General features: G+C 40.6%; 1 protein-coding gene and 1 long non-coding RNA gene across 3 annotated transcripts in view; one reads left to right on the top strand and one right to left on the bottom strand.

Moving 5' to 3' along the window:
- LOC111750161 (uncharacterized) overlaps positions 1 to 19,837 on the top strand; it is a 228,258-nt gene that overhangs the window by 10,718 nt on the left and 197,703 nt on the right. Inside the window, exon 1 of one of the 2 annotated variants that reach the window (XR_002785316.2) lies at positions 3,401 to 5,868. The exons of the other annotated variant lie outside the window; for it this stretch is intronic. This is a non-coding gene — a long non-coding RNA (uncharacterized LOC111750161). Of the gene's footprint in view, positions 1 to 3,400; positions 5,869 to 19,837 lie in introns of those variants that run through there. 2 annotated transcript variants of the gene reach the window in all.
- The window catches only part of RHOJ (ras homolog family member J), a 107,757-nt gene continuing 88,740 nt past the window's right edge, over positions 821 to 19,837 (bottom strand). Inside the window, exons 3-5 of the mRNA XM_003408697.4 lie at positions 13,696 to 13,860; positions 11,467 to 11,562; positions 821 to 3,406 (exon numbers count right to left, since the gene is read on the bottom strand). Of these exons, the coding sequence (XP_003408745.1) occupies positions 3,260 to 3,406; positions 11,467 to 11,562; positions 13,696 to 13,860 (408 nt within the window). The 3' untranslated portion in view covers positions 821 to 3,259. The remainder of the gene's footprint in view (positions 3,407 to 11,466; positions 11,563 to 13,695; positions 13,861 to 19,837) is intronic.

Genomic DNA, 19,837 nt, shown 5'->3' with positions numbered 1-19,837 from the left:
TCCACGACATGAAGTCTTATTTTTGAAATGTGGCTGGATTCTATAAACAGCTACAACTCCAATAATATGCCTGTAAAACTCCAACACAGTATGTGTGATAACAGATTGTTGTGTGGAGTTGAAGGGCACTGGATGGGAAGTCAGAAAATCTAAGATCTGTCCCAACTCTGCCACACACACCTCTTTTAACCTATTTGGACTTAAGTTTCCTCATCTGTAAAATGGGGTAGAGGGAGGTTGGACTATAATTTCTGAGGCCTCTTTGGGTTCGAAAAGTTAAGACTATACCTTTAAATAGAGCTCAGCTGCCTTTTCTTGACTTTGGGAGATAGTGTGAACCTTTAAAGGAACCTTCTTCAAGTTTCTATGTCTCTTCTTTGGTTTCAGAATATAGTTATATTTAATCTTGTGGCAAAAAGCACTTTTTAGTGTACTAGATCTTGTCATGAAACAGGAAATAAGTGCTCATGGTAAATTGGTGGAATGACATTAACTCATTTAGGTTTCTTTCTTCTTCATTGCTTTATTCAGCAATTAGCTCCTAAGGCCCCTGGGAGTCTGCTCCACCCAGGCTCTAACCGTCTTTCACAGGGATCCGGTTCCAGGTGAGAGGGTGATTTTCCCACTGTGAGCAAGTGAAGCCCTGTGGCCCATTAAGGAGGTGATGTCTTGGGGAGCCAATTGCCAGCTGAGTGCACATATCTGGAAAATTCTCCGTGGTGGAGCAAACATACTGCTCTCAATTTTTCAAACACATCAGTGAGAAGTGAGGAATGGCCCATTAGCAAGATGTAACTATGGAATAATGTAACGGAACTGGTCAATAGCAAGTCATTTATTACAGAACTAAATGCCCATTACCGTTTGTAAAGGATGAATTTGTAACCTTCATGGAGTTATAGTTCATACACAGTTGATTTCCATTTACAAAGGCGGAAAGCCCTTGTTTAATCTAAATGTCAAGCTTTGACTTACAAAACTCCCGTTTTCTTTTAGGCTGTGGGATATGTGCGTGTGTGTGTGTGTGCGTGCGTGTGTGTAAGAGAATGGTTGGCCATTAGAGAAGGGAAATAGAACTTGAAATGGGGAAGAAAGGAAAAAATTTCAGAAATTCTAAACAAATGATGAAACAAATAATGGAGGGGGTGGCATGGAAGGTCTTAATGGAGAATGACCTATACCATATGCTTCTTTGTTTATGTGCTTCCTCCAGGAGCAGAAGGGACAAGGAAGGCTGGCTTTTTCCAGTAGAGGGAGTTTTAATCTGGAAAGTCTTAAACTAAAATTTCTGTAATATTGTGCTGCAAAGCAGCCCTTTCCTTATGCAATTGAAATAAAAAATTAAGTGCCTATCTGGGAGTTTCCAGGGTACTTGTTAGCAAATAAGATTAATTAGAAGCCCTCATAGCCTCTAATTAAAAGCAAAGAAGTAACTCACTTCATGATATTAAGAGTTCCTGGCATTTTGTAAGGTTTGTATAGAATAAACAGCAACAAAAAACCTGCAGCCATCAAGTCAATTTTGACTCATAGTGACTTTTTTTTTTTTTGACCCCATAGGACAGGGTAGGACTGCTCCATAGGGTTTCCAAGGCTGTAATCTTTATGGAAGCAGACTGCCACAGATTTCTCCAGTGGGGCAGCTGGTAGGTTTGAACCACTGACCTTTTGGTTAATAGCCAAGCGCTTTAACCGCTGCACACCAGGGCTTCTATACGTAATCCCTTACTGGAAGATTTTACTTCCCCAAAGTCTCTGTTCTAAATAGTGCATCATTTTGGACAGCAGGGGATAACACATAAACGGATCCAGAACTTGGTACCCACAGACCTAGCCCTTAAAAAGACATTTGCGACAATGACTATAGGAAACAGGGAGATGTAATGTTTTAGTACTAGTTGTACCTGAAAAGGAGACCTGGGTGGCACAAGCAGTCAAGCGCTCAACTACTAACTGAAAGGTTGACAGTTTGAATCCACCTAGAGGTGCCAGTGAAAGATCACAGCCATTGAAAACCCTGTGGAGTGCAGGTCTACTTTGACACACATGGGGTCATTGTGAGTCAGAATGGACTCGGGGACAATTGATTTGGTGTTTTTTTTGAAACTGGAAAATGTCGTTTAAATGGAATGGCAGCCCATGTGGGGGTAAGCTGAGAAGCATTTTTATTTGAAGCAAATGGAAAAGTTGAGACACTTTACTTGACCTTTGAAGAGTTTTTAAATATTGGATTTTCCTTCCCCAATGGCAGATCCTTCTTTTAGATCAAGTTATGACTGGGGAGAGCAAAGGAAGCCTGGCAGGGGAGAAGGGGTGAAATCAAGGGAGGGACAGAGCATGTGCTCACTGGAGGAGGGAGGAAGCAGGAAATTTCACTTTGCTGAATAAGGAATATCTTAGAAGATGGGTCCTGCCACACTCTTCTACCCAGGCAATTTGGATGAAAAGCTGAAATACTACAGTTCATTTCTAATTTACCATGGTCATATAATATGGCAAAAATCAGGCCACCCATCAACCGAAGTGTTTCTAAGGTGAATCTTTGGCAACAATGTGGACCTGCAACAACTCAGATGACATTTTCTTTCAATCAGGTTCCACAATCATGGCTCTGTATGGATATGTCCATGAGGTTTTAAGTTTTCCTTTGTCTTTTCATAATCAGGCATTCAGAGGTACATGTTGGTTCTAATAGCTTTGGTAGAAACAGGCTAAAAACAGATGTGAATATAAAAATCCTGTCTATACCGATTTGGTATGAATCTGTAAGGCCTGAGTAAATTGGAAATTAGCAAATTTCTTGAGATAATACAGATGAATGTAAGACACATGGGTAGAGTAGCAGATTCAGAAAAAAGGTTAGTATTGTATTCCAATGTTCTGTAAAAAGCGTCAAAAATGGCCGCTGCTACAGAAACCAAGTTCTTTTGGTTTTCCTGCAGTAATTTCTTGTCAGCTTCATGTTGACAGAGGGAGGAGATGTAAAAAGAAAGATGGTCTCTGACTTTGTTTCCGACACAAAGCTGAAATCCGGGCTCAGCGCTCTCTTAGAGTGTGCAATGTGGGTGCTTCTGCTGGCAGGGGTTCGTGGCGGTTGGCTGACTAGCGTGTGGTGCTTGGGAGGGCTCCCAGAGGGAAGGAGCAGCTTCTGGCTGAAGTGAATTCCTTTCCGGTCATGCCCTCCTTTTTGACTTGAGCTTGGACCCAGGTTCGGCTGCTATTTCTACCCTTCTGTGGGTGCAGGTAAGTGTCAGCAACCTCAGACAACTGAGCAGCACCTGTGGCAGTCGGAGCAGCGTTTCTTCTTTTTCTTGGGGTGGAAGATAGTGAGGATCGCTTCATCAAAAACCGCTTTGAGACCTTTCTGAGTCAGGGCCGAACATTCCAAGTAGCACTGTGCTCCGATCTTAAACACAAAAGAGAGAAAGTCATGAGATGCTGTTGCCTGGTAAGGAGAGAAAAACATGGTGGTGTCAGCCCTTTGCCCAGCCAGGTACTACTGCTCTGTCCCACAAATGTGTCTGCGGGTTGGCTTAGATATTGTTTTTTTCTTTGCATTTAAATTTCAATCTGTTCTTCTATGTTTTTGTTTTGATTTTTTAAAATTCTTGTATTAGCAGTGGAGTCCCTGAGTGGTGCAAACAGTTAACACCCTTGGCTGCTAACTGAAGGGTTGGAGGTTTGAGTCTAACTGAGGTGCCTGGGAAGGCCTGGCAATCTACGTCCAAAAACTCAGCCATTGAAAGTTCTGTGGAGCAAAGTTCTACACTAACACACGTGGGGTTGCCATGAGGTGGAGCTGACTCTGTGGCAACTGGTTTTTTATATTAGCAGTAAATGGCTGTGGATCGCTTCCGGTAAGCAGTAGATTCTGAAAGTGATCCACAACCATTTACTCCTAATATAAGAACATAAAAACACACAAATATAAAAAATTAAGAGTAGATTTAAATGTATTTTGTGAACAACAGGGTTACATGGTGGTGTTTTTAGTATCCGCTCATTTATATGCAGAATGTATAAATTTGTATGAAGAAAGTGAAATGTATTTCATTCTGTATGTGGTGAGGCAAACTTGGTTCACAAAGCATTAAGAAAGAGGGCAGGTGGTATGGTTTGGCAGGTCATTCTTGATTAAAATGTGCTTCTGTTAAGGTATCTCTCAGCAAGGTAATCTCTGCTTGGCATTATTATTGAGTTTTAATATAATGTTAAAAGACCTAATTAGAAACAGTTTTTTTTTTAAAAAACCAAAACATGTAAAAATAAAAACCATAACACCACCTTACTGACAGACATTCTTTTTGTCAGTACTGAGTCTATGTGTATTTAAATGATAACAGGTTTTGTACACAGTTAGGGACTTATTTAGAAGCTTTTGATAATTTCATAATATGGCATATTTGATAATCACAAAATCCCTGTATGAAATATAGAAATTCAGGGTAGAACTATAAATTCTTGTTAAGAAATCACAGGTCAGAGCAGACCATGTTTGACAAGCAGTTTCATGTGAAGAAGACGTGGTGGTGTCATTACAAGCTCACTCTGAGCCACCAACATGAGGCAGGCATTTTAATAGTCAGGACATGTGGGGAAATGCTTCTATTTTATGCTTCACATTAATAAGAATCACTTTGAAAAATTAGAGCAGATCCAGTGGGTGGCTGGATGGTGAGTTCCTGGAAACCAAAACAGCAACAACAATGACAACAAAACAAAAACCCAATCCATTGGGCAGATAACTAGCTAAGGCAGGAGAGCAAGCTCAGATTCCTTTTAGGGCCAGAAGATATTGTACGTGAGCAAAGCAGAGCCAGTGCCAGGCAATAGGGAGAGGTGGGCTGTAAAATCTGACCCCTCTAGAGTAGGAAGTCTAAACTCAGCTTTAGACGATTGTTGTCAGATGGGAACATTGGTTCACTGTTGCCCATCTTTGTGTTTTTCAAGAGGAGCTGGAAATGCGGGTTTTTATTTATTATGTACCAATTTCAAAAACACTTTCTGGGCCAAACAAAATATTCATGTGGGATGTATTTGGCAGCAATTGGCCAGTATGCAATGTCTGGACTAAAGGAACGTGTGGCTTAGCTTAGAATAGAGTTAGAACAGACCCAGAGAGTAAAGTGAATCGTTGAAGGGCACCCAACTAGTGAAGGTAGAAAACTTAGACCTAAAATTTAAATCTCTTGATGTGTGTTCTTTTCCTTCTTCCGCCATGACTGTAACTGTGGCCCTTATCATTGAATTCTGTAAGAAGCTAGTTAAGTTGCAATTAGCAAAATAAAGTTGCCCATTCCTTTGAAGACCGCAGGTATGAAAACAAACCACAACATGAAGTTCTGTTGCTCAAGGGCTTTGCCTGATACTCCAAGATATGCTAGGTGGGTCCAGAAAAAATATTTCCTAGTTTTCCCAGAAGGTATTATATACTTTTTTTTTTCCTCCCTGTACAGAATGGTTACCATATGAGCCAAAGGAAAGTACGAAAAGATGTTGGATATTGAAAATCTGTATTATGGCTTTCATTTTGACTATGGCCTGGCCTTTGGACTAGGAAATAACTTTTTCATAATTAAAAACAGATGAATGAAGAGATGGATAAAGGGCAAAGAAAATTTTCCAAATAATGCCATGAAATGTTATCAGTTGCACTTTGGGATTGTGTCCAATACTGAATATGAACACACATGAAGAGCACACACATTTCACGAATGTGTCAGTTGAGTGGCTGCTTGCATGCAAAGACTCTCATCAGTCATCCTGAAAAAGCACCCAGGAAGTACTGTATAGTGGGGGCTGTGCCCTTTGGAACACCTCGCCACCAATGATCACAAGCCTCAGGTTGTTTGATTCTGGAAATTACAGGTGAGCTGGGCTGAGTTTGGCTAACACACTGGGGATCTGTGATGTCTGGTCCTGAACATGGGTGGGCTCTCTCTTCCTCTTCCTCCAGGGTGCTGCTGACAGCCTGTCAGAGTTTGCCTTTTTGATGGTGCAGGAGGAGCCCACGCTTGTCTTTTCCAATTTAGCCATTTCTGAAGATAATGAAACATTAGACAAAGGCATTATTGTGATGGGATTGATATAACATTGTGTTGGACTAAGAGTTCCAGGAAAAGTAGCAAACAGATTTTGGGTGTGATTTGGGAAATAGGTGTGAAAAATAGAACCGAGTTAAGAGGTGGGTATTCTTAACCACTTATCAAGTGCTCTGAAGGTGAGAGGTTCATCTTGGCTCAGGGAAGAGGCAAAGCCCAAATCATCACAAAACTGTAAAATGGAAAAATTTCTCAAGGAAATATGGCTTTTCTTACAGCAGCAACTTCATCTACCTCTTGGAACAAAGCGACCTACACAGCCAAGTATTTAGAATCAATTTGTAAAAGCTTAGGATTTGAGGATCCTTACTTGCATAGACATTAGCAATCTGGAATGTGCTTACCGAAATGATTTGTTTTCAAGAAATAGCAGAGATGGAGGAATGTAAACTGAGAGAACATTTTTTTTTTCTGATAATTTTATAATAGTAGCTAAAATATAATGTCTCAAAAACTGGGAAATTTATCAGATGTGTGCAGAAGATATAAGATTCCAAAAGAAGAAATAAAAAAATACTTTACCAGGCATATCTCTGGCCATCCTCATTCTATAGCTCAGGAGATGGCTGCCTAGAGAGGTGAAGTAAGCTCCCTAAGATCAGGTAGAGCTGAGACTTGAATTTATCTCCCGACTCAGAAATTTAACCACTCAGCAATGCTGTCTGTGGAAAAGGTAGGGAAATTGTGGCTGAAAGAACAAAAACTAATGAACAAGTGGAAGACGTGGTTATGGATGGACACAGTGCAGGGTGATGAGTGAAGAAGGGAAGAAAAAGTAAGGCATTTCCTATAAATGGAGAGAAGAGAAGATGTTAGTGAAATAAACAGAGTAAACTGGTACGTAAAGAAACAAAGTTATCAGAAAAGTTCTTTATTCCTTATTTAAGAATTAGGAAAGGTACAAAGATGGCCACTAGAGAGCCAAGGAAAAGAAAAAGAATCAAATGGCTGTTAAGAGAACTTCTTTGTCAAGAAATCAACTTTATGCTCAAATTGCTGAAAGACAGAAGTGTTTCTAGGACAGATGGCTTTACCGCTTTGTTGCTGATGTTCTTGTTTTCGAAGACTGTAAAGCAGAGATTGCCTACTCAAGGGCAGATGATGTAAATGCACTAATTGTGTGAAGGACAATATAGAGTGTTGGGGATTGTGGCTAACGGAAGAACACATACCCTGACTAAAAGACTTTAAAAGTTGCAGTTAATAAGGAAATGCTGGCCTGCTATTACCATATCTTTTGATTTTTTTTTTTCCTTTAGAAGCTGGATGTGGATACATATGTTAAGTGATACCTTCACATGGACTGGTCTCCCTGTCTGGGGTTTTAGTTCACAGTCCTTAACTTTGTCAACCTGACAAATTTGTCCTTATTCGTCAAAATCTGGCACAGATGTCAACTGTTCTAAGTAATTTTCTCTGATTCCTCCTTCCATGAATGGACTAGCCCCTTCCTTCTCTCTGCTACCTTAGCGCTTTCCACACGTCTGGTACCGTATATATTCAGCTTGAAGGTTTTTGCTTGCCTGCTCACTTCTCTCCTGGCCTCAGGGCCTCTTGAGAGCAGGTGTGTGCCTCCCTCCTTTCTGTAACTCAGACCCCAGCAATGAAGTGAGTGATTTTTAGTGATCATGGGAGAAAGAGGAAATGGACAGTGCAGAAAATATTGTTGTTAGTTGCTGTCAAGTTGATTCCAACTCATGGCAACCCTACTGTGCAGAGTAGAACTGCTCCACAGGGTTTTCAAGGCTATGGCCTTTCAGAAGCAGATCGCCAGGCCTACCTTCGAAGGCACTTCTGGGTGGGTTTGAACTGCCAACCTCACGACTAGCAGTCAAGCACTTAACTATATTTATGCCACGTGCAACAATAGGAGGGTAAAAGCAACTTTTTTAGTCAGGAGAAACGTATTAGAAACCGTAGTTATTAACATGACTGACATTGATTTTTTGCGGCAATTTTGCGCCGTAAATCCCACATGTGTGTGTTAAAAACCCAGCAGGAAATGGGTGCTAAGCCAAAGAGTGACAATAAAAACAAAAGGCCTGAAGAAGAGAGGAGGGAGGACAGGAAAAGGCCAAAGGCTAAAAAGGGAAAAATGGTAAATTGTTGTACCAAGAAATACCTTAGGAAGTCTGGTCTTAGAAAATCATGTTTCAGTTGCATCAAATGGAATTTGGAAAGAGAATGAACCAAAGATAATAATCTTAGAGATACTGCACGTTAGGTGTTCAATCAATTATTGTCAAATAAATCTAGTAGCAATACGGACATATACAAATATGTAAAAAAACAGGAGAAGTAGACTAGGATAAAAAACACATTAGTGAAAAGAAGAGGGAGGAGAAAACAAGTGAATGAATATTTATGTTATATTGATACAAAATATTCATGTAAATGTGGTTGACTTTGGAGTGTAACGGATTGTAAATATGTATGATATGAAAACGTCCTTTAAAAATAAAGTAAATGGCCCTTGAGAGTAAAAAGAGATGATAGATGAAAAATGCTTTGGGTATTGAAAAGTACTGAACTAAAGGACTCAGATACGAAAAATCTGAACTTTACAAAGAATTTAAACTATGGGGAGAATATTCGCATTAAATAGGGACCTTCAGAAATTGACAAAACAGAATCTCAAAAGGCTAGATGAGAAGTTTAGCGGGTAGTGAGCTTACATTAATGGTGATAGATAAATTTGGAAAAGGATAGCAAGAACAGTTATACTGTCACCATAATGTCACTGAATTGTACATGTTGAACTGGTTAAAATGGTGTATCCTTTGCTGTGTATATGTCCGCAAAAGATAAAAAAATAAGGATCTTCAATACATAAAGGTGCCCCAAACCTCAGGGTTTCTTTTTCCGATTATAAAAGGGAGGCAGGAGAACATGGTGGTGAAGGCGGGGTTTCCTATTCTAGCTCTGTCACTTTCTAGCTCTGTGACTCTAACCTGTCTGAAACTCAGTTTCCTCTAGGAAAGTGAAGATAATAATATACACACCTCAGGGGGTTGCCGTGAAGATTAATTAAGAGCTAGAGCTTGGCACCGTGCCTAGTGCATTGCAAACACTCCATAAACGCTAGTTGTTATTATAAACGACTTGACAGAAGAGTCAGAGACTAGAAAAACTTAAAGCATCTCTATAATTACATGAATTGTGATGAAACAAGTTAAAATCTTGCTTAGTTTTTCTTCTACTTTGGGTTTTGTGAGCTAAACATGATTCTGTATCTGAAAGCAGTTGCTAGGAGAAACTGGCAAAAGGCAGTAAAGTGGTGAACTCAGCCATTGTTCCTAAAATAAGTATGAAATGAGATGGGAGGCTTTGCAACGACTTCTTTTAAGAGGGAAAAAACAACTTCCCAAATGCAGAAGTAAGGCTAGGATATTGACGGAATGGTGGCGGGAGGTGGGAGAGAGAAGCAAGGGATACAGAAATCAAGTACCTGCCAAGAGCCAGTGGGACCTCCTGGCTGTGAAAAATGTATAGCTGGGTATCGCATACAATTACTTATGGAGCTATATATTCGTGTACCTTAATGAGAAAATTTGAGGCTGAATGTTTGAGGTGGTAGAAGAACCTATAGACACATACCCATTTTACTGGAGGAAAATATACAGTTGGAAAGACAAAGTCCCTGGGTGGTAAAATAGTTAACGTACTCAGGTGCTAACCAAAAGGCTGGAGGTTCGAGTCCACCCAGAGGCGCCTCGGGAGAAACGACTGGTGATCTATTTCTGAAAAATCAGTCACCGAAAACCCTACAGAGCACAGTTCTACTCTGACACACGTGAGGCCACCATGAGTCGGAGTTGACTCCACAGCGACTGGTTTTGGAGAGGAGACAGTTTACGCAATGGTCAGGTGCATAGGTAGTGAAGCCTACAGACATGGATTAGAATTTTTGGACTTGGTTATTGTCAGCTGTGTGGATCAGTCAGGTTAATCACTTCAAGAGCTCATCCATGAAATGAGAAAAAACACTGCCCACTTAGTAGGGTTATCATGAGGATCAAATGAGATAGAGTCTGAGAAGTACTTAGCATTCCAAGAACTCCATGAACGGCTAGTACCCGTAACATTAACATGACTAGTAACAGAAGTAGGAAGAGGGTAGAATCTCAGATATTTGTGGATATTCTCACGTACTGCACTCCTAAAATGTAATTCATCTCTACTCATTAAGGTACACGTTTAATTAAGATAAATGCATACATTTTTTATTAATGAAGAAACTATAGTTAATCTTATTCTTGACAGTCCTAAAAAGGGCAATTCCTAGCTTTGCCTGGGACATGTGTTTTACAGGGTTAGCGACTTAAAAGGTAAAACATATTTTTAAAACCTCTGACATAGGGTTGATGGATCTGTGACTAAACAAACGCTAGGAAGCGAACCCAGGTTACGGATATGTGAGTTATAAGCCTCTTCTTACATCCTTTTCTAGCCCTTTTAGTGTCTATTTCGTACACATCTTATGGAGCCCTAGTGGCGCAGTGTTTAAAAGGTTCTATTGCTAATCAGAAAAAAAGGTCAGCAGTTGGAATCCATCAGTGGCTCCTTGGAAACCCTATGGGGCAGTTCTACTCTGTCCCATGGGGTCACCATGAATTGGAATCAACTCGATGGCAATGGGTTTGGTTTCTTTTTTTTTTTGTATACATCTTGGTGGTAATGGGGAGACAAAAATTTGGTGTCTGGTGAATACTTTCTAAAATCATTATGCATGTTAAGCTCTCAAGAATGAAGAAAGTTCTATGAAAACAATGCCAGCTATGAGCAAGTTGCTACTATCTGAGAAGCAGCCACTTGGGTTCCCCAACTAGTTATTTTTCGGTCTATGTTACTCTTCCAGATGCTGACACAATGCAGCCTTTCTAAGTGGCTATTCACAACACAGTGAGAAATGTTGAACAAACACAACACTGCCAGACGCTAATCTAAGTTTCTCCCAAGAAAATAACAAAATGCCTCTTATGGGGTCATTTAAATGAGTTATACCCATGATAAGCAGTGAGATTTACAAATACACATCTAATGACTCCCTTTATTCATACTAAATATGGCAAGTGGTTGTTCTGGAGGTTGCTAAATCAAATAAGAGCTTCAGCTATTTACATTCACCAAGTTTCCTTCTTATGAAAAACAGACAACGCTGGTTGACAAGATCCCTAACCAAATGGCCCCCTTCCAGCCTTACTAGAACAGAGGGGATAATATAAAGCAGAGAGAAGATTCTAAACACGCTGTACTTTAAAGCAAAACCCTACGTAGCTCCCCCATACAAAGCATTTGTTTGTCATACACCAAACTCTTCTTTCAGCGAGGACACATTTAAAATGAAATTCAAATTCGACTGTACCGCTTTTGCAAGTTTCACACCGTGCTCATAAGTGAGAGGTTTCTCTTTCATATACAGCAAACGAGCCAAGGTTTTGGGGTCATCACGAAGATCAATCTGGCAAAAAACATACATGTGAGAAACTCATTTGTTTTTTCAGGCCTTACCAAATGTTCTAAACTGATATGGTAGACTTTTCCCTGTTAACACTGAGTTTCCTCAAAGGAAGCATGCAGATATGCAGATTTTGTGTGTGGAAACGTAAAGTGATTTCTTTTTAAGCAAATATACCATATAATTCCCCCTTCAAAGCAGTTACCCTGGGAGACTGAGAACTTTAATGATTCTGTTGCTGTCTTAGATGTTTTTGAAATTTCCTGTTTCTTTTTAGATCCCATTTATAGGTCATACAAGATCATCAGTCTTATTACCTTAACAGTGGTAAGGTAATTCCACTTTGATCCCAAATCATAGTACCCAGTTGTTCATTTCCTGGTTCTGAATACATCTTTGCGTGTGTGTGTGTGTGTGTGTGTGTGTGTGTGTGTGTATGTGGTTTTTCTAAATCAAATCTCCACCCTCTAAGGGATGACGTTTTGCCACCTATGAAAATATTCAACAAATGGGCTGTAGGCTCTGAAGGCAAGTCCCAAGGAGGAGTTTCCAAAGGGTTTGCTTAAGGAATAAGCATTAGCCTTTTCAAACATAGAACTATTTTGAAGATAACATATGTATTTGGATTAGATTTGATAATTTAAATATTTTGATTGCCTTAAAATCTCACAGTCTATGTGAACCCACGCATACATGAATGGTGTGAATGTGGGTACATGAAGGCTCCTGTCCTAAAGAAAAACCACCATATTCATATATTAACCCTTAACCACCCAGTAAAATCTTAGGGTCCCACATATAAGTGTGTTGCTCAGCTCTTATAATTTATTTTTATGGACTTAATTGTTCAACTTAGTGCCTAAAAAAATATGCCTACCTGTTATAAAATAGGCTCAAATGACTCAAAGGTGTTTAAATGTACCATCAAATATCTTGGCAGCAGAGATCCAAGCTCCATCAATATGTTCAAACATTATCAGCTAAAATTTAAGGCAAAAGGCTTCATTCAAACAAATAAGTCTGTCCTTCATAGTTGAGGCATTAACTGAATTTTAATTTCTGGATGTGTGAATGTGAATTCTTCTACTTAGTCTCTAGCTAAACACATATATTATATATCTTTGTATTTTCACTGGGAAATATTTTACTTTCCTTTATGTTTTTTGAAATTTCTTTTTGTCAAGCCAAAATGTGAACTGGGAAATATTGAAGGAGACAACGTATGGAATGGATAATAATAAGGCCATTTCTATGCCTTTGGGTAGTAATCCGGATTTAAAAATAAAGCAAAGAAAATCCATTTAAAATATGAAAGGTTGGAACAACCTTTAATACATTTGTGCAATTGGCTTACTGTTGGAAATTCAAACTATGGAGATTTATTAGCTTTGAAAACACATTAAAAGTTATTACAGTCACAGGTTTATGTGGTATACCTGTTGTAACTTCTAAAGTCTGGAAGCGAGGAGCTTAAAGGCAATAGAGAACAATGAATTTCTGTCTTCTCTCTCCATGAGTGTTATTAAGGGCTTCCTGTCATAATGTGCCTATTCTGATCACTGGGGTCATTTTGACATTGACACCTATTTTGGGACTTCAAAAGAACCATGCATGTCAGATATAAAAAGTATTAGGTAATATGTGCAGTTGACACCCTCAGCCCATTCCTCTGGCACAGGGCTGAGGTGGGGCTCAGGACTGGAGAAGGACGTCTATTTCAAAAATTACTTTTTTTTTTTTCTCAAAGCTGAGCGTTAAAAAAATGCCATATAAAAACTCCTTGCTTCGTATTAAATAACTCTACTGTCTTTTCAATTACAGGCTAAGAACTGCTGCTCTGGCATTGGTATCTCTGAGACATTCTTTCATAGGCTTTGGTAGACTCTGAAGTTCGTGAGGTTCTAAAGAGTCTTTCCTGATGGCTTAGTGGTTAAGCGCTACGGCTGCTAGCCAAAAGGTCGGCAGTTTGCCATCTACCAGGCGCGCTTTGGAAACTCTATGGGGCAGTCCTACTCTGTCCTATTGGGTCGCTATGAGTCGGAAATCGACTGGACAGCAGTGGGTTGGTTTGGTTTTTGTTTTTTGGTTCCTTTTCCGCCCCTTCCCTGCCCCACCCTGCCATCCCCAAGTTTTCACCTGGGTCCCTATGAGGACGTAAGGCACATGAGGCATGCAGTCCTTCAGCTCTGGGACCCATTCCTCCTGGACATTGTGGTAAGAGGCAGGATTTACGACAGAGAAACAGATCAAAAACACGTCCGTGTTGGGATAGGAGAGCGGTCGCAGCTGGTTGTAGTCCTCCTGCGGGGAGAGCAGACCAGAGTTTGAGGAGCCTGGGTAATTGGGTCCCATGTGGTTCCAGGGAGTGGTACAGGCAAGATTCCTCTACCGCCCACTGAGACTGTAATCCTTTCTGTGCCCTGGATGTTTTTTTTTTACTAGAAATAAAGGAGTCATCAGTCAGGAAACAGCCTATCTGTTGTGTATGGAGACTGCTGTTGTCTTTTGTAAGATGAACATTTTAAAAAATGATTTTTAACAGTTTTATGGAGAAATAATTTATGTACCATGAAGTTCACCCCCATAAGGATTATCACAGTTCTTCTATCACACTGGAATTGTGTTGTATTGAATATGAATTTAGATTAGTGGACCATTGGCTGAGGCACAGAAATCCTTTCTTTGTATAATTTAAAAAAAATTTGTGTTTGGACTTAATTTTGAAGAAACCGACTAAAATTCAAAACAAAGAGTTGTTACCCAATTAGTCACCACAATATTTGAAGAAATATATTGGGTGAGGGTTTAGAGCTAAGACTTGGGGATTTGTTTCTAAGTTTACCTAAAGGCCACAGTGTGGCCAGATAAGCATCGGGCATTCGTTATTTTCTCCCCAAAGACTTGTCTGACGGGAATGTGCTCTGTTTGCAGAGCCCCTGGTTATATAAGATGTCTGTATGTCTGGTATTTTAGTGGGTGTTGATAAAGGCAAAGTAAAACATTGGGTCATCTCAACTTTGGGAGAAATGTCAGCAGTACCTTTTGTTGTATATAAGAGGTCCCAAGGTAAAATCTGCTTTTTCAATAAAAAGTTTTATATATTTTTACAAAAATACACACATGCTGAAATTAACACATCTTCATATGTGGCACATATGACACATGTTCACACACACTACACACAACTCATCTGTAGATACGCTATATAATGCATATACGCTACATGAATACATGCAACAGGACTGATATGTTCACACATATTACATACATATGTACATAGCTACAGACAGTGTATCTATCAACAATTTATCAACTCATTCATTAGGGCCTTGATTACTCTTTCTAACATTAAAAAATATCAGACTCGCATTTGCTTGTCCTAAAAATTCAGACATTACAGAAATATGTAGAATAGAAATGAAAGTTTGTTTTCATACCCTACAGGATCTCTAATAGCTTATCCTCTGAACACTGCTGAACAGTACCCCACCAAACATTTTGTATTTATTTTCATATATAATATACACATTTATAGTTTAAAAAACACAAATTGATTACATAGCTCCTATTCTTGTTCCACCTGTTTTTAAACATTTAATACATCATGGATATTTTTCAATATCAACTGCACTTCCTACTGTTGACTCTAATAATGTTTTTGTGTCAAAGGGATACATGCATCTGGACACATGTGACTGGCAGGCACTACCTTAGAATGTTAAGTGTTTCCCTCTCTGGCTGGTGGACACGCACTGATCTGTTGATCAGCTACTCAGAGTACCCAGTACATAAGGGCCCGGGCTGCCTGGCTGCAACTTTTCCTACTGCTGCTATTAAAATCTAAGCAAAGGTTTTAGCTACTTAAGCAAAAAGCAATGCAAAATGGTGAGCATGCTGAATAAATTAGAGTCCTAAAAAAATACTAATTTGAAAAGAATCTGTTATTGTGGCTCATTTACCAGATCTCTATTAAAGCAAATAATTGGGGGTTGGGTGCATTGCTGAGTAAACATTGGTCATACAGGGCAGCTGGGCCAGGTCTACCGGGTGCATCTCAGCCCAGGTGTGTCCATGTCTATGTATGTGTGTGTGTGTGTGTGTGTGTGTGTGTGGCAGTGGGGGAGGGGGACAGCTTGTCTTTTGGCACCACGCTCTCCTTTTCACACAACTAACTCTGAACCAAACTTTCTCTCCTATGGTTTCTCCTTTATTTCTGGGGCTTTCCCTAAAAGAGCAGCTGTGAGGCCTACAGGGTAAGAAATCTCATCCCTGGGCTATAATCCACAACTGTCCATAATACCACCTGATCCCTGTCACTTCATACTGCCATCTGGATTGTCGTCTGTGCAGCAGGGACCATGTTGATTATATATACTTTTTCTCATTCCCCACTGGTGCTCTGTCCACAGCAAATATTGCATAAATACTTTTGATGACTGGAAGAGGTTGGTCTACAATGACCTGTAAATGAATGCATGGCTTTTCTGAGGAATTGGAGCCCTGTTGGTTAAGTATTTAGCTGCTAACCAAAAGGCCAGCAGTTTGAATTCGCCAGCTGCTCCTTGGAAACCCTATGGGGAAGTTTTACTCCATCCTGTGGGGTCACTATGAGTCAACTTGACGGCAATGTTTTTTTTTTTTTTTCCGGATGAATGAGCCATCGTTGACTGCAATGGTTTTCATTAGAATCACCCGAGGAGCTTTTAAAACTTCCTAAGTTCAGCTGCTAACCAAAAGGCCGGCAGTTGGAATCCACCAGCTCCTCCTTGGAAACCCTATGGGGCAGTTCTACTCTGTCCTATAGGGTGGTTATGAGTCGGAATCCACTCGACAGCAGTGGGTTTGGTTTTAGCTAATGCCCTGCTAACCACCCTTACCCCTTACTCTTAGAACAATTAAATCAGAATCTCTATACAGTGAGGCTGCCTATCTAGGAATTCTGACTTAATTGATCTGGGGTTGGCCTGGAGTTGAGAACAGCTGATTTTACCTCATCATCATCTTCATCGTTGTCTTCATCATCTTCATCATCCATGTGAGGGTGTATCAGGGTTTACTACCAAATCCCAGGCATTGTTTCAGGCACTTACATGCGTTATGTCATTCAGTCTCACAAGAGGACTGGAAAGACTGTACCATCACACCCCCATTTTGTAGATGAGGAAGTTAAGGTTTAAAGAAGTTCAGTAATGGGCTGTAAATAACACAGCTTTACCTGTTACAGAGCTATAAATACCAGCCAGGGTGGGTTATTTAGTCTGGCTCGTCTCTTAATGATGACTACACTATTTGCTTCAGCTTAGAATTTTAAGACACAAATGATTTCTTCAAAAATTCAGTTATTCAGAAATCTTAATATAGGCTCATGCTTTTACCCATGGATCTATTAGGAGCTCTGCTGGTGCAGTGATTATAAGGAGCCTTAGTGGCACAGTGGTTAAAGCGCTCTGCTGAGGTCTGAAAGGTCAGCCATTTGAACCCACCAGCCGCTCCTGGGAGAAAGATATGGCTGTTTGCTTCCAGAATGATTTACAACCTTGGAAACGAGGGGCAGTTCTACTCTGTCGTATAGGATTGCTGTGAGTTGGAATTCATTCGATGGCAACGGCTTTTTTTTTTTTTTTTTTGGTATAGTAAAGTCAGCAGTTTGAATCCACCAGGCACTCCTTGGAAACCCTATGTGGCAGCTCTACTCCGTCCTATAGGGTCACTATGAGTCAGAATCGACTGGACAGCAAAGGGTTTGGTTTTTGGTGTATTTTTTTGAGCTGCAGCTGCTTGCATTTACCACCAGATGGCAGCAGACACTGTATATGTTAATCTTCAAAGCCAACAAAACAAAAGGGAAAAAAATCCACACAGAAATGCCACAACTGGACAAAAAAAAAAAATTTTTTTTTTTTTTTTGGTAGAAGCAAATAACTTGTCTGAAACGTTCATGTTTATTTGATCCTTTACCCAACAACTGTCAAAGGAATTCCTGATCTAAGCTTTTTCACATTTTGGAAAGTTAGGAAGACTATGGGTTGTTGGGCTGGGCTGGCCAGGTGGGAAGGTGAGAGAAATTTGTTTTTCTGATCATCTGCCCTCTTGCCAAAGGAGCCCTGGTGGCACAGTTGTTAAGCACTCGTTGGCGTGAACCCACCAGCAGTTCCACGGAAGATGTGGCAGTCTACTTTTGTAAAGATTTACAGCTTTGGAAACCCTATGGGGCAGTTTTGCTCTCTTCTGTAGGGTCACTATGAGTTTGAATGCACTCAGCTGCAACGGGTTTTGTTTTGTTTTCAGGTGAGCCAAGGCCTTTCAGCTGAGTGACCGCTGATTGGACTGCTCACTGGACTTTACCCTGCTCTGTTTCCTGGATCTATCTTCTGCGGAAACTTAGTCCTGCTGTGCAGTTCCATTTTAAAAAGATTTATTAATTGCCTACTGAGTGTCTGGCTCTATTAAGGATGCTATATGGAATTTGGAAACCCTGGTGGCGTAGTGGTTAAGTGCTACAGCTGCTAACCAAGAGGTAAGCGGTTCAAATCCACCAGGCACTCCATGGAAACTCTATGGGGCAGTTCTACTCTGTCCTAAAGGGTAGCTATGAGTCGGAATTGACTCGACGGCAGTGGGTTTATATGGACTTATAAAGTGAATAAGAATTGGAAATACAGTTGGGGAAAGAAAAAAATACACAAAGCAATTCAATGTATGCTAAAGCAAGACAGGTGAGGCTTCTGTTGCTCTTTGTTAGCTAATCTGAAAATGGACTAATGTAGAATACTTATCTGACTGAATTGGAACAATACAATTTTAAGGCTGGAACAAGCCTTAGAGATCAGTGTTTCTGAAAGTATGGCCTCTGGACCAGCAGCATTAGCATCACCTGGGCTTTTGCTAGCAATGCATATTCTTAGGCCCTACCTATCCCTCCTGAGTCAGAGGCTCTGGGGAGGGACCACACCACCTGAGTCTTAAGAAGGTCTCCAGGTGATTCAGATACAGCCGAAGTTTGGTTAGTGTTCTTCCCTCCTTCCACCCCCACCCTGGACAACTTTATAGTTTAAAGAAACTAAGGTCTAGACAGATTGAGTGATTTAATCTGTCTAATGAGTGAGCAAATCTACTTTTAAAGAATGCCAACACCTAGGCTGGCCAAGGCGTGGAGCTTCTTTCAGCCCCTGTATGCCACTGGCTGCTGCTCTGAAACTTGGCAGGGGATTTGTAACTACAAAAGGAAGCTTCTCTCTGCTGAGTGGTGGGTGGTGGGAAGCTGGGGGATTTGAATTTGTACCAGTTGGTAACAAATAATTTTTGGAATGAGATGTGCTTTGGATGACCACGTGTCGAGATGATGTAAAGGGGCTGTGAGGAATGGATAAATGATCTAGTTGGTGTCTGAGGCCCCTTCCCGCTTTCAAATGGGGAACGAAGACAGGTGTTTATGTGCCTCTTGAAGAGACAATGTTTGAATCTAAAAAAGTGATTTGGATGGGGCTTCGGAGGGCTAATGTGGACACAGCCCGGGGCGGGCATGTAGGGAGGGAGTGGGGGCAAGGTAGGCTTTTGAGTGCTTTCGACCCAACTTTACCCTGCAAATAAAGGAGAATATTTGGTTTGAGGGTGGATCTGGTGGTCTGGAGGGTAACTATGGATGATTATTAAAAAATGAAATTGCCAGGGAAAGTCTTAGTATCAGGTGGGCCAAACTCCTGGACCCTAAGTTTGTTCTGGGAAAGCAGCATAGTGATGGTACAGGTGGCAAGAAAGTAAAATCCTTAGACCAGCACTTCTCAGACTTTACGTACATTTGAACCATCTGAGGATCTTACTGAACGTGCAGATTCTGATTCAGTAGCAGGTCTGGGCTGAGGCCTGAGGATTTTTATTTCTAATAAGTTCTCAGGTGATGCTGGTACTGCTGGTCCAGGGTCCCCACTTTGAGAAGGAAGGGAAATTGCATTTAGTACTCCCACCGTCCCTCTTCCATGCCCACATTAAATTGGAAATAGAATCTGCTTCCAAGTCCTCTTGGATTTAGTGACATTCATCCCAGATTTTCCAGCACAGCCTCATTTCCATATTTTCCCATAAGTGTGCTTGCGCTTGTCGGGCTTGGTTTGGAAAACATGGCACCATGTGTAGAGCAGGAGCACAGCGCAGTGCTTAAGAACATGGGCCATAGGAACAAATTTTCTGGGCTCAAATCCCAGCTCTGTGACTAACATGAAGTCTTGGGTAAGTTCTCTCTGCTTCAATTTCTTTATAAAAACTGGTATCATAGGTTATT

This window comes from Loxodonta africana, chromosome 10 (assembly GCF_030014295.1).
Source record: "Loxodonta africana isolate mLoxAfr1 chromosome 10, mLoxAfr1.hap2, whole genome shotgun sequence".
NCBI lineage: Eukaryota > Metazoa > Chordata > Mammalia > Proboscidea > Elephantidae > Loxodonta > Loxodonta africana.
This window is presented reverse-complemented; position numbering and strand designations above follow the sequence as displayed.